Source organism: Zonotrichia albicollis, chromosome 9, assembly GCF_047830755.1.
Source record: "Zonotrichia albicollis isolate bZonAlb1 chromosome 9, bZonAlb1.hap1, whole genome shotgun sequence".
NCBI classification, from domain to species: domain Eukaryota; kingdom Metazoa; phylum Chordata; class Aves; order Passeriformes; family Passerellidae; genus Zonotrichia; species Zonotrichia albicollis.
Genome location: NC_133827.1, coordinates 23,726,975 through 23,748,406, shown reverse-complemented (window position 1 = coordinate 23,748,406; position 21,432 = coordinate 23,726,975). Strand labels below are relative to the sequence as shown.

Genomic DNA, 21,432 nt, shown 5'->3' with positions numbered 1-21,432 from the left:
CACTTCATAGTGAATGTAAATAAGTTAAGTGTAAAGGGCTGCTTTTAGTACAAAATAGCTATTTTTTGTGAGTTTATTAATTTAAAGGATTGTGTATTGGCCAGCACTAAGTGCTGATGGTCTCATTAGGGCCCAGGAAAGCAACTGTACAACAGCCACATGCACTGACATCTTCTAGTAACCCAAGACTTCTTTCTTGCCTTTAGGAATATCAGTTGGCTTAAATATTCCTTCATGTTTCCTTGCTGTGCCTGAGGGAGAACAGCCAAATTCTGTGAGCTCTGCAACAGAAGTTCCTGCATTGTCTGTGAGAAGCAGAAGGAATCCCTTTGTCTCCTTGTGGCTCTGTCGGAGATGCAGCAGTTAACTGTCTTTTGCTTTCAGATGAAATAATGCAGCTTGCCTTTTTAATGGCTACAAATCATGGGAACTTCAGAGTTCAAGTTCCCTGTAGCCCTCTTAGCTGAGTGTACTCCTGTCCATGCATGAATAATGCAGGACCTCATGGCTTTACTAAGATACAGTTAATTCTCTTGGCCTTTAAGGTTTTTTCTCCCTGTTATTACTTAGCTGTCATCCTGTTGGAAGGGAATGAATTAACCACAAACATTCAAGAATACAGAGGCTGGTGAATGTAGGAGACAATAACATTATACGGGTAAAGCAGCTCAAATTCTTCAGCAGAGATTTGTCTCTCTGGATTTACTAAACATCCCTCCTGTGCTGTGCACACAGTTGGTGTGCCAATATTCAGCCGGTGTTGTGTGTAAAGCTTTATTGGAGGCAGTGAAAGCCCTGGGCATTGCTGTGTGGGCGAGGTGGGCAGGGCAGAGCAGGGAGCTGCTCACGCCAGGCAGGAGCTGCAGCTGGTCCCACCTGTTCTGCTGGCCTTGCCAGGTAGCATGGCACTGAGATGCTGGCAGGGTGCCCTTTGCAGCCCTTTCTCTATCTTTGGTACCGTATCTGAAGGTCAGGCAGCTGTTGGAACACAGATGCACCCTTCCTAGGATGGCTAGAAAAGAGAAACCTGCTTTTCTGTATTTGTTTATCCATACTTAATATGCTTTTGAAAATCTTACTTAAAGCTTAAATCTTCTTCTCCTGTTTACCCAGCACAGCTGCAAGCAGAATTTTGGCGTGGTCTGTTCATTTCAGTGACATGTTCTCTCCATGTTGAGTAGGTAAGGCAAAACTTGAAAAGGCAGGGATTGACAAAGCACCTGCTAAAACAGACTGCATTTATAATCTGTAATTCAAACGTTTCCTTTAAAAGGAAATACTTTGGTTGGCAGGCTGTGAAGTGTGTGATGATAGCTGAGTAAGCCTCAGGCTGTCTGGTTAACGGGAGGTAGAACCAGGTCGTGACACATTGTGCTTTTTCTCAAGGCACAATTTTTCATCTGGTTAACTTGATGTACTGATCCCAGTAAAAAATAATTGAACCCTAACAAAATGATTTTTTGATTCATGGCAAACTGTAGCTGGACTGGCAAATCTGGAACATTTAAAGCCTTTTGTGGTATCTAGGGAAATTTATATACATTCTTAAATAGTTGTCAATAGGTGAGATTTATTGGCATAATACACTAACAGCTCAGTGCTGTCTTATTTCTTATTCATTCTAAAATGAGAAAGGGAGGTCACTTACATCGTTTCACAGTACATGAGAAACATTTTAGAAAACAAAAGGTGATGGTAAAAGTAACGTAGGCTGACAACACTGTTATTTTCCTTTCTTAAGAGATATTTATTCTAAAAGAAAGTGGTATTGTAAGATAAGATTTTAAATCCACAGGTGCTGCATGTTATATGCAGTATTTATCAGGTTTAAGTTTTTGCAAGTTCTAACAATTGTTTAATTGGTGCATAAATTATTTACATGCCTTGTTCTCCCTGACAATGTTTCAATGAATTTTGTAAAGACTAATTGCTGTTGTCCCCAGTTGAGCTGTTCTTTTACATCAGCAATCATTCATAACTTACTAGGTGCCTGCAGCAACAAATCAGTCATTTAAGCAACCCTGGGAAATGTTTCACATTATCCAGCCCATCTGGTAATGGAAGACGCTAATAGTTCTAACCATATTATCAACTTGAAACCCAGCCATTTCAGAAGCACTGCAATTAGCAGTTCCCTCAGCCAGTGACACAACTCGGAATGTGCCCATGTGCCGCTGTGTGCAGAGAGGACAGGGGCTTTCCCCTCTTTTTTGTCTGCCTAAAACACTTCCAGGAGGACAGAAGGGGTGGTTGGAGCTCTGATGTGAAGACAGGTAGTACATACAAAACTTAAACTAAATTAATTGAGTTGAATACTAATTTAAACTAAAGGCTACAGCTTTGTTCAACCAACCAGGCAATTTCTGAGGAAAAACAGCTTATACCTGAGACCCACCTTCCTTGAACTATCCCTCTGTCTGGAACAGGGCAGTGACAAGCTTTAATTTGGGCAGCAGTCGCTCATCCATCAGCTTAAGAGTCAGTGGGGCTGACTTCCAGGAGCAGGAGACAGATGTGGCCAGCAGGAAGAGCCACCTGCCCCGTGCGCCTGTGTGCCCTGTCCTGTGTCCCCTGCCCCGTGCGCCTGTGTCCCCTGTCCTATGAGCCTGTGTCCCATTCCCTGTGTGCCTGTGTCCCCTGTCCTGTGCACCTGTGTCCCCTGCCCTGTGTCCCCTGCCCTGTGCGCCTGTGTCCCCTGCCCTGCCCTGCCCTGCCCCTGCTCTGGTGCAGCCACAGTGTGCCTGGGAGCTGCCAACCAACACAAACACCACGTGGAGCCTGCTTGAAAGGCACAGTTTGCATTGCTCCATGGTAATAGGGGGTATATTGTATAGCAGGAGTCAATTTTAAAAATAAAACTAAAAAACTAATGAAAAAGGTGTGTTTTATTGGATTCCTCAGCCATCTATTCAAAACCAGGTTATTTTAAATGGCCCTTGAATGGAAGGCAACCAGAAGTTTATTGCAAAAATGCAAAGTAACTCTCCTGTAGGTCCTGTAGGAAACAATATTTCTCTTTAGATTATAGCTGTATATTCGGTGTTTCATTTTCCAGTGCCTGTTGGAGTAATAAGAGGGTAGAAAATAAAAATTTTTAGTTATCCCTTTTCCAATTCCCAGTTTATTTTAGGTGTTGGAACTGACCTTTTGCTACTCTAATACTTGTTACAAGGGAAAGAAACTCAGCATGCTGTAAGATGAGGCTCAATCAGGTAATGAAAGTGTGTGCTGCATTACTTACAGTAGCAGCACAGTAAACTCAGTGACCCTTTCACTTTGGTTTTTTCAAGGCTTTTGTTCATCTGCCTGAAGACTTTGTTTTTCTGAACAGTTTTAGCATCTTTTTCATCTCCACACCTCCATTCCTATTCTACAAGTACCAAATTATAAAACTCCCATAGTGTGGCTCAGGAGGTTATTTCACAGCTCATTTCTGGTATTCATTTTGGACCACTTTTGTTTCCAAACTTGTAGTATTTCCTGAGCAGTTGTTCTTCATGCAGAGAGCTGCCACATTTGATGTTTTTCTGTCCCATCATCTCCTCATTACTGCTTTTATTTTAACAAGTTCTGTGGTGTGAGTTCTTTTAATCTCCCCTCCTGAGCTAAATTTAGTCAATCTTAGATCAGATTTAAATGTTGTAATATTGTATACAAGTGTCAGAACATTAGAACTGTACTAATGTAATGCAGTCATATCCCATATACAGTTTAATGGTTCTGCACCAGGAAAGTGGATTAGGGAAGCTGAAGGCTGTTTTTCTCCTTGCTGTGAAGTGGAAGGAGCTGGAGACATGGCTGGGCTTTGCCTTGGAGTCACGCTCCATAATTCACCTCTGGGAGACACTTTGTGTGTCCATCCCCTTGGCATGTTTTGCTGCCCTGTCTCAGAGCAAGCCATCTGTTATGCTCTCAGTGTATTTCACAGTCACTGTTATTCAAATATGCTGAAAGCTGCTTAAGGATGAGATTTTTTTCAGACTCATAAGTCTGACTGTGTGGAATGAGTGATGTCTAGCTTTGCTCTTCAAGACTGAGTGGTTTAATAATGGAATTAGGCCAGGCACATCCAAACCCAGAGTGCTTCGATGTCATTCCTGCCTGCCTGAACAGCCACTGTGATTCTTTCCAGCTTGTCATGATAAACCAGAATAAGAAGACAGTATTAATCTTCTGAAAAATGAACTTGACAGGCGCTTTTGCTACTAAATTGGTTCCTGAAAGTGAACTATTCTTTGCAGAGTGTTTTGGTGCCTTCCACAAAGCTTTCTTGAGCCCTTGCAATATTTGTTCTGTTTCAGAACAAATTATTATTTCCATAATAAGGGCTGGTTAAACTTTCTCTCTCTATGGCTGTTAGTCTGTGCAACATATAATTAATGTAGAAAAAGCAATGTATTATTTGTTTATGCAGATAGGCCACACTATTTTAAAGAGTCTAGTAAAACCTGATGGTTTACCACTTAGAAACATTCTTAAATGTTCAGAGTCCGTGGTATTTCCCCGGAGTGATTTGAAATAGAGCAAGAAATAGAAAGCTTAAGAAAAAGGAGGAGGGTTTGGATGGGAACACTTAAAATTTCTTGGCAGATGTTTACTGCTAGGGAAGCTTAGGGGTTTTTTCTCTTTCCTTCCTGGAGTGAGAGATTTCAAGGTGGAAGTGGCAGATCTGGGTTCCTGAGAGTGTTTTGTGAAGGCAGGCTCAGGGAGCAGCCTCATTTACGTCACAGACCACATCCCTGGGAAAATGCAGCCTGGGCTTCTCACCTGGAGGCTGCCTGGGGCTCCTGGGCAGGAGCTGAGCAGGGTGGCTGGCACTGCTGCCTGGCTGGGGCTCCCTGCACTGCCCACAGTTCATAGAGGAGCAGTAGGAAATGGCCTTTTTCTCCTTGGAGAAAACAGAGTCACAGAGGTGCAACTAGAAATTTAAATTGCTGCTCCTGAAACCGAGGGGTAAAGACCTGCATAAGATTTAAACTGTTCTGGCTTTGCATGAGCAGTGCTATTTTGCCCTATCAGATACACTTCAGGGTTGTGCAGTGATGTTTGAAATTCTCACAAATGGTAGATGCAGGGGGTCATGCTATTTATTACATTGGAAAAACAAATGAATTTACAGCACTGTGGGGGAATAATCATCATTTAAATTTCAGTTAACAGTTTTTAATTTTACATTCTTCTGAGCTTCCCAAACACTTGGCTGAGTGCTTCCAGTAGTCAGTTTTAGTGAGACTCTGCAGGGTTAAGACCATACCCCATGTTAGATCTGCAGAGCACAGCTTGCACAGAGGAATCCTCAGAAGAGCTGGAGGCTCCAGAGAGCTGCTGCTTTGCTTACTTTTTGCTTTCTTTGTCATTCTTTCAACTCCCCTACTTCGTGGGCTCTAGATTACTCTGTGCATGCACATATAATTAGTTTAATTTTCAAATTTAATTACTAAGGTTTTAGTAATGGGTTGGAAATTCATTATGGACATGTTCCATCTGGATGGCAATGGGTGTAGCTGTATATTAGCCGGGTATTTGTTGTAATACTGGTGTGTCTAAAGGGCCATGCTGCCCAGGAGGTGTGCTTTGGGGAAACAGGAAAGCCAAAGCATGGCAGGTGTCATCATTGCTACCTGTCAGCCAAAAATAATTTTGGGGTTGACCTGTCTACATGCTGATGTTGGCCTTCATTTTCTCTGAACTGCAGCTTTGGCCTGGATAGTCAGTGGAAAAACAAATGCCAAACTCTGCAATGGGTTTTCAGGAAGGAAACAGGCAGTAGCTATTTAGAAAAGCACTGAAATCTCTGTAGGGAGCCATCAGCACCTGAGGGGTCTCCAGGCATTGGGGCCTTAGGGAAGACAGAAATTTGTGTAGGCTTGCTCTGAAGTACTTTTTCTCTAAATATTTTTTTTACTATTGATAAATCCTCTCCCATTCCTCTCCTTTCCCCCTCTGGTGGACTTGTCCTAAGAGGAACCACAAGTCCTGGGCATGGTTGGAATTCTGGTGGGGAGTGGCACAGTTTAGCTCAGGGAGGAACTGTATCCCTGCTGCCAAGAGCATGGCAACAAGCTGGATCTTTCACCAAAACTGGGTAAAGTCCATAAGGAGAAATGTACATAAAATTAATTGAGCTTTGCATACTTGGGGAATAATTGAAAGCAAGGAATCAGTCCTGCTGTGGCTACTGAGCAACAGCTGAAGAGGAACAGACAGGTTTGGAACAAGCAAAATTCTGAGACCTTTTCTGTCAGTGGTAATTGCTAAATCCATATGGATCATCCTAGGCATGAATTTGATGAAATTACAAGTATCATGCACAACTGGCTTCTAAAATAATATGGGATGTTTCTAAGAGAGAAGTGCATGAAATGGTTTTTGTTGGAAGTGTGTTCACATGGTGCTGGAAGGTTACAAACACAATGTCCCAGCCCTGGTCCACACTGGAAATCTGCTTGGAAGGGCTGTGGTCTCCTGTTGCTGCAGGGTGAGTGTTGCTTTCCTGTGAGACCCTCAGGCAGTGACACAAGTTGCTCTCTATGAAGTTTGTTTGTGTCCATGCAGAGAAGTTCTTGTTCAAAGCTGAATGGGAGAAGGGTCCAGGAGTTTTGAAGAATTGTCATTTGGCTTTGTTGTTTTGAAGAGGAGAACATCCTGGAAGGTCAGTTTTAATTGATGTTACCTACCAAGGAAGAGGCAGTGAGGAATAATATACAGTCCTGCTTTTGTCTTTGGAAGATACTTCAGAAAAGGAAAAACTTAAAACATTGCCCTTTTGACTAATCTGGAAAGTTACCTGAGAGACAGTGAAATGCATATTTCAATTGCTACCAAGATTCCAAATATCCAAAGCCCAGAATTCTCATTTTGTGTCAGTAAATAAAATTACAGTATATATAATAAAAATATTTCGTTCAGAATATGAAATTCATGACATCAGCATTCAAATATGTCAAGCAGAGATGATGAAAGTAATGCACTGAATAGAAGCACAGAGAAAGGAAAGCCTTTAATTTCCCTTTGTTCATTGACGTTTTAACACTGATCTTGGTGTGGTGCTGGCCACTCCCAAATTGCTTTTGTCTTTGTCCATTAGGAGTCCCCTGCTCTCTCCACCTTCCCAGGCAGGGGTCAGCAGGAGGAAGCATGCCCTGCCTCCCTGGGAATGTCTGCAGAGGAAAGCAGGAGGGACAGGCTGTGGAGGGCTCCAGGTCTCCTCTGTCACTGCAGCACACACAGAGCTGCATTTTGAGTTCCCAGGGAGGTATCTGGATGGGCACTGCCCTTCTTTACTCATCACCTCTTGAGCTGGAAGGTGCTTGGAAGGATAAACTCAGCCCAGTTCTCTTTCCTCTGGTGCCCCTTTGGTTTTTTGCTGCTGTCTCCCAGCTCTGAAGGGGAAAGCACCTTCCTTGATGTGTTAGTCCTTCTTATTGAAGAATTTTTTTCTGATTTTTGAAAGGACAAGCGATGCAAACCAGGTCTCAGCACTCTGGGAAGTGGGATACATCCTGTTTCTCCCATTACTGCTTTACTGCAGTTTGGGTTTGTGGGTTTGATTCTCTGTATGGTTGAATAAGATGTAAAACGAGCAGGAGGTCTTGGTCTCTCCTCCTGGGTAAAAGCAAATTCAAAGTAAACAACCAACTAATGCCATGGGTTTAGAGGATGGGTTTGGAATGCTCCCCAGGAAGTCTGCTCTGGTTGGCTGTTCCCACCCCTGAGAAGGGTGGTTTTGGAAAGCTCTGTGTAGCTTTTTGCTCAGTCATTGTCTACATGATTAACTTCATTAGTTAAGAAATATCCAAGACATCAGAATGGCCTGGGCATGTTCCTGTGCCCGAGGAGCCAGTGTTTATCTCAAAACTCTGAGTGCTTGGGAAGAATAATCCAGTTAATCTTACAGGCAGATTGACTTGGCAATCAGAAAGGACTTGGCAGCAGAGATAAAGTGAAATATATATGGATGGGGGACCCCATTTAGCAGTATTTACCCTGGCAAAAATCCCTTTGGCTTTGCTGACAGTGCTGTAGAGTCAGAAAGGCTGAGTCGCCAGGGAGCAGAAGGAATTCTGTGGGAAGCCTTCTTTTGTGCTCTGTGCAATTCTGAATTGGGAGAGTTGTGTTTTGGACTAAGTACCATTTGAAAGAATTTAGGCTTATAATTTAGCATTTCATCTGTTGCACCCATATCACCTAGATTTTTACATAAAACAAGTAAAATGCTCTCTACCTGATGTTTCCCTTCTACCCATAGGTAGAAGGGCATTTTCTTTTTAAACTCCAGTTCACTGAGTGACAGAGTTTGAGAGTAGGAGATGAGAAGATAGGGAAGAAGCCAGCTGATAAGACAGAAAATAAGACAAATGGTCTAATAGGTCAGAAGATAAAATATGAGGCTGATAGTTAAGGAGTCTGTCCAGAATCTATTAAAACACAGTGGAAATTTAGCATCAAATTGATACTCCAGTACCTGAAAAAAAAACTAAAACAGAAGTCTCAACTATTATTCCCATTGCAGAACTTACACATTAAGTTTAAATTTGATATTCTAAACTGTAAATAAAATATAAAAACCCCATCCCTGTTGTAGGGGCTGGAAATAGCCTCATTGTGTTCAGTAAGCTGTGCTGTCTGCTTGGCACTGTAATGAACAAAGTCATTAATTGTGGTACCTCAGTGTGGGCTTGCATTAACTCACTGTAGAAAACTGTTAGCTGCCTATTTACTAATGCACAGATCATAAAACAAACCCTATTGGAGATAAAACAATATTGAAAACAGTTTATATTTTGTATTAAGAAATTATTGCACATCTGCTCAGGTTGAATTCTAGAAATGGGGTTTTTTCTGTGATATTAATCACACACACATGTTAATAGTGAGCTGAGTGCCTCCAGCTCCTGCCTGAATGCCTTCAGGAATGTGAAAACACAAACATGTAGAAACTGTGATAAGATTTTTCATACATATTCAGTTTCTTTCATTTTAGTTTTTTATTTGCTATCAGCTGTATTAGTGGGTGGATGAGATTCCCTTTCCTAAAGAAATCAGGTGTGCAAGTACATGAAAGAGGTGGGTGAATTGCTCAGCTTTGCTTTGTTGTTCCCAGATGCCTTTTTTAATTGCCAGCCTCACAGATTGACTTTGGGACCTGAAATTCTAGATAAATCTTTGTTCATAATAGCTTTCCTGCAGGCCAGATGATGCTTTCATTTACACCTGTGCATCTGCTGCCAGCTGGCAGCTGGGCAGACCGAGCTGGAACAGGCTGTTTATGGACAGGGTGTGTTTGCTGAATGAATCAGTGAGAAGCAATAACCCCAGAGCACAGCCACAGCACTCAGGGCTTCAGCTGTTCCTGGCTTTCTCCTCCTGCTCTTACACCTGGGGGTCCTGTGCAGATGGTGGCCCTAAAATCATGAGTGGGGACAGAAGGACCAAGTGTGAAGCTGGGAGATGTGTGAGGAGGAGAGGGCTGGGGTTAATGTCCCTGTGGTCATTCCTTGCCCTCCCCTTTGTGCCTGAATTCATTGGAACAACAAGTGAGCACCCCTGGGGGAGGGAGGGTCATAGTGCAGAGTTTGGGAGATCCCAAGGAAATGTGTTGGCTGGATCTGGTGGGCTGCAGAGGACAGGGAGAAGGTGTGAGTGATACTGCCCTGCAGGCTGAGTTCTCAAAGTATATTAAGCAATGTACAGGAGCAGGCTGAAGGATGGTTGGAGAATGGCAGCAGGTCCATCCCAGCTGCCACCCCCCTTTCAGCTGTCCTGGCCAGAGAAGGCAGCTCAGAGAGGCTCCTGCTGTCCAGGTACCCAGAAGGGCCAAGTACAGGAAAGTTTTGCTCAGTGATGCTGCCCTAGAGGTGAAGAAATTCAGTGAGTGGAAAACTCGAGTTAGCTATCAGATTCTAGGAATCCTGTGTGAAATTCCAGGGGGTATTTCTGTGAGTTTTAATGTTTGTCTTCATGCTATAACCCCCTACCCTACATGCCTAGGAACAAGAAAAGTCACTTCAGTGGGCAAACCACTCTGTAGCCCACCTAGCCTCTCATCTCTCCCATCCCGTCCCTGGATTTGTGCTGGTGCTTCAGAATCTTGGGAGCTGATAACACATCTCATACAGTGGCTGTAGAGTGCATAATATGGAAATCCTCTTTCCACACTCATATTTCTCAGAAAATGGGTTTGTAAGATGACATGGCAGGAGTGCTGCTTGGAGGTGGGGCAGAGGGGTGTGATATTTCAGACAGAACTTTGCCAGAGTTGAAAGATGGTAACAAGAGTTTGTGATTGAGAACTGCACAATGGTGAGTGGAGACAGCCCTGCGTGCTCTGTGCTGTGAGAGTGTATTTGTGTTCAAACTGAATGCTTTAGAAATGTGTTCAGAGAGCATCAGCTGTGTTTGCATGCCAGGAACAATAATGAATCTTAAATTCAGTATGAAAATAATTCAGATCATCTCCAGCACCCATTTACTGTTGGTGAAGATTATGGTGCTTAAGAAAAAAAATCACTTTCAACAAGTCCAGAATATAAATGGTACTAAACTACTGGGATCAAATTCATTATTTTGAGCTTAATTGCAACTTCAGGGCTCCAGATTTATTCCAATGTAATTCTGTTAATACCAAAACTAGAATAATAAAGTCATGAGTCAGGTCTATTGTTTGTAAATCTCCACTAGAGATCATTAGCTTGTATACAACTGCATTAAAATTTAAATGACATGCTGCTGTAATTTTTTCGCTTGGTTTGAGAAAATCTGCATATGTTGGAGCCTCTGGGTAATTTAAATTGAAGTAGTTGAGAAAATGTCATGTAACAGTGATATGAGGAATGTAGTCAAATATTAATTGTCTTAAACAGCTCAGCACAATCTGTACTAATATAAGTAGGTGAGTCATCAGTTCTGTTACCCTGTCAATATGGCAAAACTTTAAAGTGTGGTGCAAAAGATGCTTTGAATCAATTTAATTGCTAACTAGGGTAAACAACTTTGGTGTAATACCAAACAGGCACACAGGAAACTATTGTGAGAGATTCCAGCTGAGAAAGGAGCTGTAAGCAGTGGAAATGTTGAATGAGGGTGTGTTATTTCTGTTATCTCAGTGTGGTAGGGTGGAGAAATTGTGCTGAGGCTCCAGCATGCTGGGCACAGTAAAGAAAAGGTGAAAGGGAGTACTTCACTGTCCCACACAATGAATATGTCACACAAAATGCAACGGGTAAAAAAGAGGCAAATGGGAGAAGGGCAGAGGGGGCAGTCAGGCAACCAGGGACCCACTGGGTTCAGCACAGAGTGCCAACATTTTGGTTTTTTGCATGCTTCTCATTCATTCTCTTCCCTTTTCCCTCTCCCCCTCTCATCCTTGATTAGCTAACCCAAAATAAAAAAACATGGTTAAGAACAGCTGTGAAAATGTACGAGTTTGAATTTTAGGATATTTTAATCAGTATGATTAGGTTTCCCACCAAGAAATCTCCTCATCTGCTGTCATGCTATTAAGGCAGAAATGTGTAAATGAATTAAAGGAATTATAAGAAGTTCACCAAAAATATCTTTGACTCCCTGCCCCCCTTTCCTGAGCAATAAGGACTTGTTCTCAGCCATAAAGGCAGTTACAGGCGTGTACCTGTGTGTGCTATTTTATATGCCCATTTATGAAGCACATCTCATGAAGAGATAAAATGCAGGGAATTGTTTCAGCATATTTCAGTCAGGATGTTGCTCACCGTGTGCAGGTGCCTGTTGCAATAGTTGTCTGCAGTGGTTTGTCCTTGAATCTTGAACTTTCCTTCAACTTTTTCTGTTATTACTTTTTCTATAAATCTGTCCATAACCCCTGAACAACATTGTCTTTGAACTCCAGTGCATCTACTCAGTGAAATTCTCATCCAAGCTTTAATCTTCTCTCACCTTGATATATTTTAGCTCCCCTCTTTATGGGCTGGCACACAAACTGAATTTAATGGTGATAAATGTATTTCTGAGATTAAAAGCTACAAAGTATACATTAAAGATTAATCAGAGCCAAATCTTCATTCTCAGTGTGGTGAATTTGGGGAAGGTTGATCAGGGAGGAGCGAAGGAGCCTTAGGCTCATCTCTGATGTCAAGCACATGGTTTTGTTTGTTGGTTTTAAGAGTGTCTATTAATTGTTGGTGTCTTTGCTAGAACAGAACATTTAAATCATCACTGAAGCAACTGTCCCAATTTACCTTCACATTGTGTTCAAGAGCAAAGCTTGAAATGTGGAAATATCCGAGGGGAGGAGAAGAGCAAACAAATCAAGGCCAGAAAGGAAATCTTTCCAGCCCGTCCTCCTTATTTGCATTTTCCTGATGCACACAGGGAATGAATTCATGTGTCCTCTCTCTTTCCGAAGGGAAGTGGCCACTGGTTTTGCTTATGCTTTTTGTCACCATGCAAATTTATTGAGATATGGGGAAAAAAATATTACACAATTTTGCTGCATTTTTAAAAAAAGCCACTTGTTTCCTGTTAAAATTCCTTATTATCTGATTATTTTGCAGTTTCTGAATCAGATACAGCAGTACAATTTAGTAATCTAAACTGTAGAAATAGTGTAGTAAAAGCTTTTAAAATAAGAGTTATACCCTTGATTTTGGTGGTGGAAATTTGATTATTATGATGCATATGTACATTTAAATTAGAAGTTGTAATTCAGAAAAGAAGATTTTCAGGTGAGTTTCCACAGTAAGCTGTGCATGTAGATTTGGTCAGAGCCAGACTTTGTACTGTGCCTGTTCTTCATATGAAATGTGGTGGGTCAGGGCCCTTTTTTGGGTGGATCAAAAACCTGCCTAGAGGGTAAGAACTGTTAGAGACCACAAGGAGCTTCTCAGAGGGGTTGCTGCAGGTATAGATGTGTGTGACTATAAATACAGCTTTCCTACAAATGTACACAGACAAAAATTACTTTTCTAAGAACACTCCTATAGCCAATATGATAAATGTTTAGGCCTATGTTCAAGCCTACTAAATTGAAATCTTTAGGAGAGAATTTTAAGCCTGTGTTGAATTAATTGTATTTAGGCTCTGGTGTTCCTGAGTCAGATCAGTTGTCTGAGTCTTGTATGTCTACATCCCAGGAGATTTCAAGCTCTGAATTGCAAAAAAGACATTGCATGGAGCTGTGTATTTGTGCTTAAAGGAGAGATTCTTTATCCAACCCATAACAAGAGGCCACTTATTGCAGTAATAAGCAGGGACTCGGTTTCTTTGTGTAGAAAAGCTTATTTTTTATTCACATAACTTATATTTATATCGTTTTTACAGAGCTTGTGTTTAACTTTGATTGGCTGGTAGTTTTCTTGCCACTTAATTCATTGGTTAAAAGGTATTTTGTGTGTACATGCTAAGACTTTTTGTTTTACTCAGATGTTTACATTTTTCTTTTGTAGATTCTCAGGGGACAGATCTTTTGTTATTACAGGTGTAAACGGTTCTCTCACTGGAACAGCTTGTTGTGTTAACTGCTTTCACTCTTATGATATTTCACATGGGAAGTTAGCTAGATGCACTTAGAAGAAGTAACAGGCTGGCTGGTAATTTAGCGCAGCAAGGCTTGATTTTATAAGGCCTTTTTTTATAATATCTCTACTTGTATGCAACAGCCACTGGCTTTGGGGTCGGTTTTGGTTGTTTTCATTCTGTTTTGCTTTTCAACCATTTCCTCTCAAGAAAGCACAGCTGGAGAGCATTAACTGGAAAGGAATGATGTTGCAGAATATCTGCTTGTCCACTGCTGCTTTTTCAGCTTAATTTTGCTAAATGCTGCTTGATTCAAGTTTTGAACTGCCCTTAACTGCATTTAACGCTTAAAAGATAAACCTGTAAACCAATTCTCCCTTCCCAGCCCAAGGTATGCAGAGGAGGACTGGGGGGGAGGGTTACCCTTGAGTCCTTCCCTCTGTTCAAGCTTTCTTGCCTCCCTCTCTCCTTTAACATATTAAATTTCAAGTGCCGAATTTTTGTGGGATGCGGGTGAGCTCAACTACAGGGCGGTGTTTGTGTTGTTTTATGTATTTCACCTTCCCCACGGTGCCTGCTAAAAGCAAGGGCGGGTGTGGACAGCACAAAGCTTTATTTGTGCTGGCAGACAGCTGCTGGAGACAGTGTCTCCTTATCAGCCGTGCCTGATAACACGGAATCTCCCATCTGCCACCCGGGAGCTTTGGAACACTCTGCTAAAGCTGCAGCTGCTGGGAAGGGGCTGCCCGAGGGAGGCAGGGGGATGGATAAACCTGTGACTTGGGGGAAAATGTCAATGCTCTCCTGAAAATCACACCGTGCCCTCTGGGATTGCAGAATTTTTCAGAGAGGTCATTGCTCTGGATCGCCTGGACCGTGATTTAAATGGGATTTCTAAGGTGCTTCACTGGTTTAGGCTGCAGAGCTTAAAGACATCTGTGGGGAAAATAGATAAGTGTTATCCTTTGTCCGAGTTTCCATTGCTGTTAGGAGATTTATTAGCATTTTTTATGGCTGGTCATAGCCTGTGTTCTTTAATATATTATTTGCAATTTCCTCTCTCTAGATTGTGCCATTCGAGGAACACAACTCAAATTTTCCATCAGTTGCATCAGGGAAGCCATAAATATGTCACAAGGGGTGTATTTATGTACCCTATTATGTGTTGGAAAGAATTTGGCCTGTACTGTGTAAAATTAAAACAATGATTAGGCTTTGACACAAAGGTTGGAAGGAAAACTCCTGGCTTACATGTATTTGTGTGCTTATTGTGTGCGATAATTAAATGGTAGTTACAAATTTCTACATACTCTAAATCATCTAATGGAAGCACTTAGGCCATGTTATCTCTTAGCAGGTGTCTTAATAACAGGAGGAGGATGAAAATTGAGGAAAAAGAATTTAAGGAAAGCATGCTGCAGTCTGTACAATGGGCACTCAGGTGCCCTGGTAGGGGACAGAGGATTATCCCTCAGCGCAGGGAGACATCAGCCATGGAGAAGCTTTCCCTTCCCGCTTTCTGGATGTGGAAGTCCCACCAGGCCCCAGTGTAAGACTTTGTGTCCATCTTGGAGCTCATTCCATGGCAAGGGATCAGTCTCTGGGGACACCATCCCTCTGAAGGTCATGATGCTCACTGATCTTGGCAAAGTATGAGGTGAGAATGGAGCAATGAAAGTCAGTGCTGGGCAGAGCTGCAGTGCTGCTGACTTAGAGAGGCAAAGACGAGGGGGCAGGAAGGAGAACAGGGCAATAGCCAGAAAGTACAGAAAATAAAGAAAGCCTTGTGCCCAGTTGTGTTGATTTGGGACAGCCTGGGTTTTGTAGGCAGGGAAGGCTCAACTATAGCAGAAGAGGCTGAGCAATGACTTTTGTGGGTGCCTGGCATTTGGCCATGTTAAGCCATGACACCAGGCAGGACGCAAGCAGTGGCATCGGGATATGAGCAGTGGCATCCTGCTTGTCCCTCCTTCCCAGGCTCCTCTCTGTGCACCAGGCAAGCAGCATTTCTGCACACATTCCTTTTCTGGAGGCACTGTGGCTTCAGCTCCTTAATGAGCTGGCTTCATCCATTTTGATAAAAGCAAAGTTAGGACTGGAGAGATGTCCCTCACTTATTTAATGGTGTGTAACCATATCTCTGTCTCCTAATACTGGGGTTTTTGTTGGTTTTTGGTTTTATTTTTTAAATCTGACTTTAAAAGTGCCTTTCAGCAATTAACATTAACATGGATTGCCGAATTTAAGTGCTTTTTAATTAGTTTAAGGTCAAAACTATAAAAATATAAGGTAGCTTGGTGTCTTAGGTATATATATAAAATAACTAAAAAAAAAAAATTTTTTAAGTTCTGGTGATATCAGTTCTTATGAAAACTTCCTTTGTCGTTCACCCAGCTTTAATTTTGCTGATTGTGGTTCTCCCTCCCAGTCATCTGTTTTTATAACACGAGATAAAAATACGTTTTTTATAGATTAATGAAAACCATGAACATGAGGTGCTGTTTGAGCTTTACAAATTTATTTTTAAAAAATAGTATTGTCATTTGGCAAATAAGTGTTGTCTGCTAAGAGCTGCTCTTTTGTGTGAGCCGCATGTAGCATTGCAGTTAATAACATTTACTGTTATCAGCTGCTCGATGACTTTATCTCCTCTACAAAAGCCTGTTTGCAGAGAGGAGGCAGCCTTGCTCGAGTGCCAGATTGTTAAATAACTACAGGTTGCCAAAACTAAATGAACTTTTCAGCTGGTAATGATGTGCAAATTGCTCTCAAAAATGTATGTGCACTGGAGGAATGCTCACAAGCGCGGGGTTGTGTCTGGTTACAAACGCTTCTTTGCCTTTGTCCTTAACCCAGCAGTGACACCATTAGAATGACTATATCTATATGTATAATAACAGAGTTATTTTGTGTTATTAACAGCTGAATCAATAGCTGAATCAACAGTTACCCAATAGCTGTTTTAATTAATGTAATTAACCAAACCTATATTTAAGCGATTTTGTAGTTATTAGCTTCTATGTTAAATTGCCATTTAAGCTATATTGTGGCCCTGTTGGTGAAGTGCAGCTCTGGGTAAGAGGAGTGGCTGTGGCTGTGCTGCCACAGTGTCCCCCTGGGTGTGACTGTAGTGTCTAGAAAGGTGGGTTTGCAAATGGGCCTTTTATAAACAACTGGTGCCAAAAGGGGAGACACAGGAATTAAACTCTGACATGTCAATTAAGCAGTATTTTTAAATTCATTTTTTCTTCTCTTGAGAAGTACTTTCCTGTAATGTGGCAGATATGAGGAGCTACCTTTGGGTGAAGGGGTCTCAGAGCAAGCTTTGGGTGAGGAGGGGACTGGGTGCAGGGTGTTCTGGAAGGTGCCTGGGTTTCCCAAGGCTGCAGTTTCTCTCCGGGTGCTGCTGCAGCCCAGATTCGGAAGCGCTGGGTTTCCTGGGTTTCCTGTGCAGAGCTTGCTCCCCTGCCCTGGACTGTCTCACCTTGGGTTTCTTAGCCTGGTTGGGAATTTAGTACAAAGAGCCATTCTTGTGAATCATGTTTTCTTTGCAGTTTTGCATTCCAGCTCAACAATTCATTCCTCTTTTTTTTTTTTTTTTCTCTAATGGCAAAGACTTTATTTGAGTTCACATAACTTTGGAAAAATTGTTAGTTCAGGTTCTTCTGGGGGCCTTGAATATTTCAATTTCAATCCATTGGGGGTTGTTTTAAAAATACAACTCTTGGTACACCTAATAGGCATTAGAATTAGTGGTGTGTTCTGAGAAAATTAGTGGTATGTTTTGAGAAACAGTTGATATCCCTGAATTTTAAAGTTTTTCAAAGGTAAATACTTAAAGGTGTGAAGGAAAGGCTTTTTCTGTAGCCAAGTTAAAGCTAACGATGTGTCTTCAGAGTATTCATCTTCCCATCTCTTGCATTATCAGACTGTTCTCAGCAGTATTTCTATGATCTCAAATGAAAACAGCATTTTGGAAGTATGGTTTGAACATTTGAATGTGGAGTGTTTTGTGCTGGCGTGGCAACATCCTCAGGTTGAGCCAGTCCTTTCCCCTCTGCAAGGACTGAGTTACTCTGGCACTTTGATTCCTGCTTTGTGAAATACGTAGTGAGGATGTGAGATGTGGTGGAAAGGGAGTGCCAGCATTAAGGTACACACCAAGTGGTTCATAATAGTTCTGTCAAGTTAGGCTGCCTGAGAATTGCCGGGCTTTAATTTTAAGAGTTCTACCTTTGTCCCCTAAACTGTTTGAAAACTAAGATTATTTCTTTTTCTGAATTAATTTTTATTCATTTAGGACTATGCACAGCTACAAACACTTTTAACTTAAAATGCTATTATTACAATTTTTTCTCAAGTTCTTACAGGCAGCACCCCAAAAAACATAATTTTTATTTAGTATTGTAGGACTAACCTGTTCTGAATTTGTTGTAGGTTTGAACTGCTGTTGGGTACAATAAAAAGAATATAGTTCAATTTTCAAGTTGCAAAAACACATTTAGTATGCGCAATTTAGCAGCTGTTGCAAACACTTGAGGGCATTTTCTTCAGCATTTGAAAATTCCCTGTAGAAGTGAGACAGGAGACATTCATTTAGCATTTCAAGCTTGAAAAATAATTTAACCTTTCCTTAAATTGTGTTTTGAAGTTTGGGATTAACACTGTGCCTGGCTGCACAGATGGTTACATTTTACATATTCCTTTGTCTAGGAAAAAAAAAGAGACCACATGGTCAGTTAATGGCTTTAAACACTCCTCGTGCTCATTTTATATCTTCCTAATGGGACCTCAGAGATTGTGGGAAGATACTCAGAAAATTGTTGTTTATGGTGTAAGGCCTGTAAGATGTGTTGTATTCTGTGTCCCAGAACTCATGAGCTATTTTTGTTCCTGCTTATTAATCCTGGTTAATGAATTTCACAGCTTTATCCCTTAAGATTTAACATCCATAATTCTGCTGTGGAAAAAAATTAAAACTAAGATCACCTGTGCAGAGAAAATGTTGCTCTATTAATGGAATGTGAGGGCTCTTATTGTGTAATTTTTAATAGGTAAAATTATCAATGAGGTGTATTGTCAAGAAGTAGACTCCATATCAAGTCACTGAAGTGGTTATAAGCTAAAAAACCTTTTAGTCTTTCAGAATGCTTTCTAAGCTTTTTTTGCAGCCACTTTGGGGAAATATCATAGTGAACTGTGGGCGACACAAATCAAATGTGATGTTGGGATAAATGATGGAAAATCCATTAAGTCGGTGGTGTGTCACCAGAGCAGACAATTTTAGCATATAAATCCAGTCCTTAACTGGGTATTTTGTGCTTTGTAATGATTTTTGTTCCAAGTAGTTTTAAAAGTATTAGCTAACAGATTGATGGATTAACACAGAATTATAGAATAAAGTCATGGAATGGTCCCTAAAAGGGACCTTAAAGGTCATCTGGTTCCACCCCTCTGCCATGAGGGGACTCCTTCCTCTAGGCAGTGTGTGTAAATCTGCACATGGCTCATACAACAGATCTGGATAAAACCGCTGAGTGCTGTACAGTGTTGAGCACTTGTAAGAAATCTGTCGAGTTTATAAAATGTTATCATTGCAATATAGGCACAATACTTCTTTCCCCTCCATTTGAAAGTGCTAGTAAGATTTTTAAGGTTACTGCTCTTTTATCATGTAAACAAGAAAAGTTTCCTGTAATCTTTTAAGTTCTTACCCATTTAAGCGAGCACGTGCACAAAATCCATCTGGTTGGAATTCTTAACGATAGCAGTAACTGGTACAGGACTTCACAGCTTTATTCCAGCTCCTGTGGCAGAAGGATTTCCATTGCCAAAACTGCCATCACAGAGATGATTCTTGCTACTATGAGGTGGAAGTTTTATGATGTTCCTGCAGTTCTGTGCTGGCTTTGCAGGCCAGGATGGGGGATGTAGGACTGAGATGGTTTGAGATGCTGGGGATCAGAGTTTGGGTCTCCAGGCTATCAGCGAGGCGTTTCTGGCAGATACTTAATTCACTTTGATTAAATTAAACTTCAGACATCTGAAGATGTTGTTTATATATTTTGGGGGTGTTTGTGTGCATACATATGGGAACACACACTCTGCCTTCCAGTCAGCCAAATCCTCCTCCACTGATTTATTCACAGAGGAAAAGGTTATGTTTCCTCTAGATTTTGGAGGGTGTTTTGTTTAGTTTTTTCTTCCAAAGGACTTCCTAGAAAGAAAGGCTAAGAGAGTGTTGCAGGAAAAGCACTTTTGACTGAGAAGTTTGGTTACCCCTAAGTGCCATTTCCATTTCCTAAGATGCAGAAGGAGCTGGGATGTAAAGGTCAGAAGTTGCCAGTGTAGTTCATGTTAACACAAAATGATGAATGTTGTGTTATAAACACAGTAAAAACTCCCTGTCTTGTTTGAGATCTGGAAATGTAGCGACTTCTTGTACTTGGTAGAGCAGCCTGAAGAGTGGTTTGGCATTATTGATTTAAACCTCACAGATAAAGAAGCTCAGTGTGAAACTTTGCAGCCCTTGACTATGGTGAAATGTAGAAAATTCTGCCTTGACTTCTACTGATTATCTTAATTGCCTCAAGATACAAAGGTTTTCCCAATACCATTGCTATCTTTGTGACTGACAACAGAATACAGAATCTCTGTTAATAAACAAAACATTGTGTGTAAATGGAGATGCTGAAAAGTTAACTCTTTGTTTTCTTTTCTTTCTCCTGTTTTTGCAGCGGAACCCCTGCCTTTAATGGACTTGTGCCGAAGATCAATTCGTTTTGCTCTTGGCAGAGACCGCCTGCATGACATAGAAATTCTACCTTTGCCTCTGTCTCTGAAAAATTATTTACAATACCAATAAGAAATCTAGAACCCTCTGGCCTCACATTGGACTTCATCAATGCAAATGGCAGAAAATTGTTTACAGCAAAATATAAATCTTTGTGATGGACACTGAAGTGTTATTTAATTTTTAATATATGTATTTTTTTCTGAACCAGTGAAAGCAGATCACTGTGGGGGACTACTAAAGAATGTGAAAACATTGATTTGATTGAGGTTCATGTGTTACCTGTTGCCTTTTGTGTTTACAGTCCTGAAGGCTATAATTCTCATCTCTCATACACTGATTGGTTTTTCTTTGTTGCTTCTGGTAAATGCCAATAGAAAATCTGACCTGCAAGATTCAGTGTCCTGCAGGCAGACCATTTTTCAATATTATGATTTTCATTTTTTGTTCTCTCTCCTACACTTTGCTTCAGTAAAAAAAAAAATAGCTAAGGAAAAGTCTTGACAGTAATTCTTGAAAAATATTTTAACCTTGGTATGCAGAATTGTTGAGAGTTCTGCGTGTTCAGTGCTCAACCTAATTAGGCCTATAATATCTAAAAGCTCTAATGTTTAAAAAAAACAGATTATTGTCTAAAAGAAGAGAATGTGGTTTTAAAAAACATGAGAGGAAACAAATGGTTTATGTGTCAGATCAGTTTCTGGACTTGGTAACAGTAAGGTGCAGTTCATTGTTTTCAAGACCAAATCTAGTCCCTCCAAAGTTCTGCAGTTTATAACAAAGTGTTCATTGTCCCAAGAATTTAGGATATTCATATTTTAGGAAGCTTGTCACTTTTTTTTTAAACAAATTTATAATTTTTATGTGGTATGAACTCTAAGTACTTTGTTTTCTTTTTAACGTATGTGTGGTTATAATGTTTATTTATCTGTTTAGCGTCTGGAGTTCTCATTTAGTTGTTTCCCATCTTGGGGTGACTGATTCTGGTTTTTTCCCCAGCTCCATCTCAAATGTATCATCATTTTTCAGGCTCATCCCTTTTTTTTTTTAAGATGCTGCTTTCTGTTTGTGTTTCTTACATGTTTCAAGTTATCTGCCTGAATCAGTAATCTAGTTTTTAAACTGGAAGTTGTTGTTAGGGCAGAATG

The 21,432-nt window shown here is 40.9% G+C and overlaps 1 protein-coding gene across 2 annotated transcripts in view; it reads left to right on the top strand.

Annotated features, from left to right (window-relative positions):
• Positions 1-20,813, top strand: part of SPSB4 (splA/ryanodine receptor domain and SOCS box containing 4) — a 95,214-nt gene extending 74,401 nt beyond the window's left edge. For both annotated transcript variants that reach the window (XM_074547035.1, XM_005489328.4), the window contains exon 3: positions 20,229-20,813. In XM_074547035.1, the coding sequence (XP_074403136.1) occupies positions 20,229-20,356 (128 nt within the window). In that variant the 3' untranslated portion in view covers positions 20,357-20,813. The remainder of the gene's footprint in view (positions 1-20,228) is intronic.
• Positions 20,814-21,432: the final 619 nt, after the last annotated feature.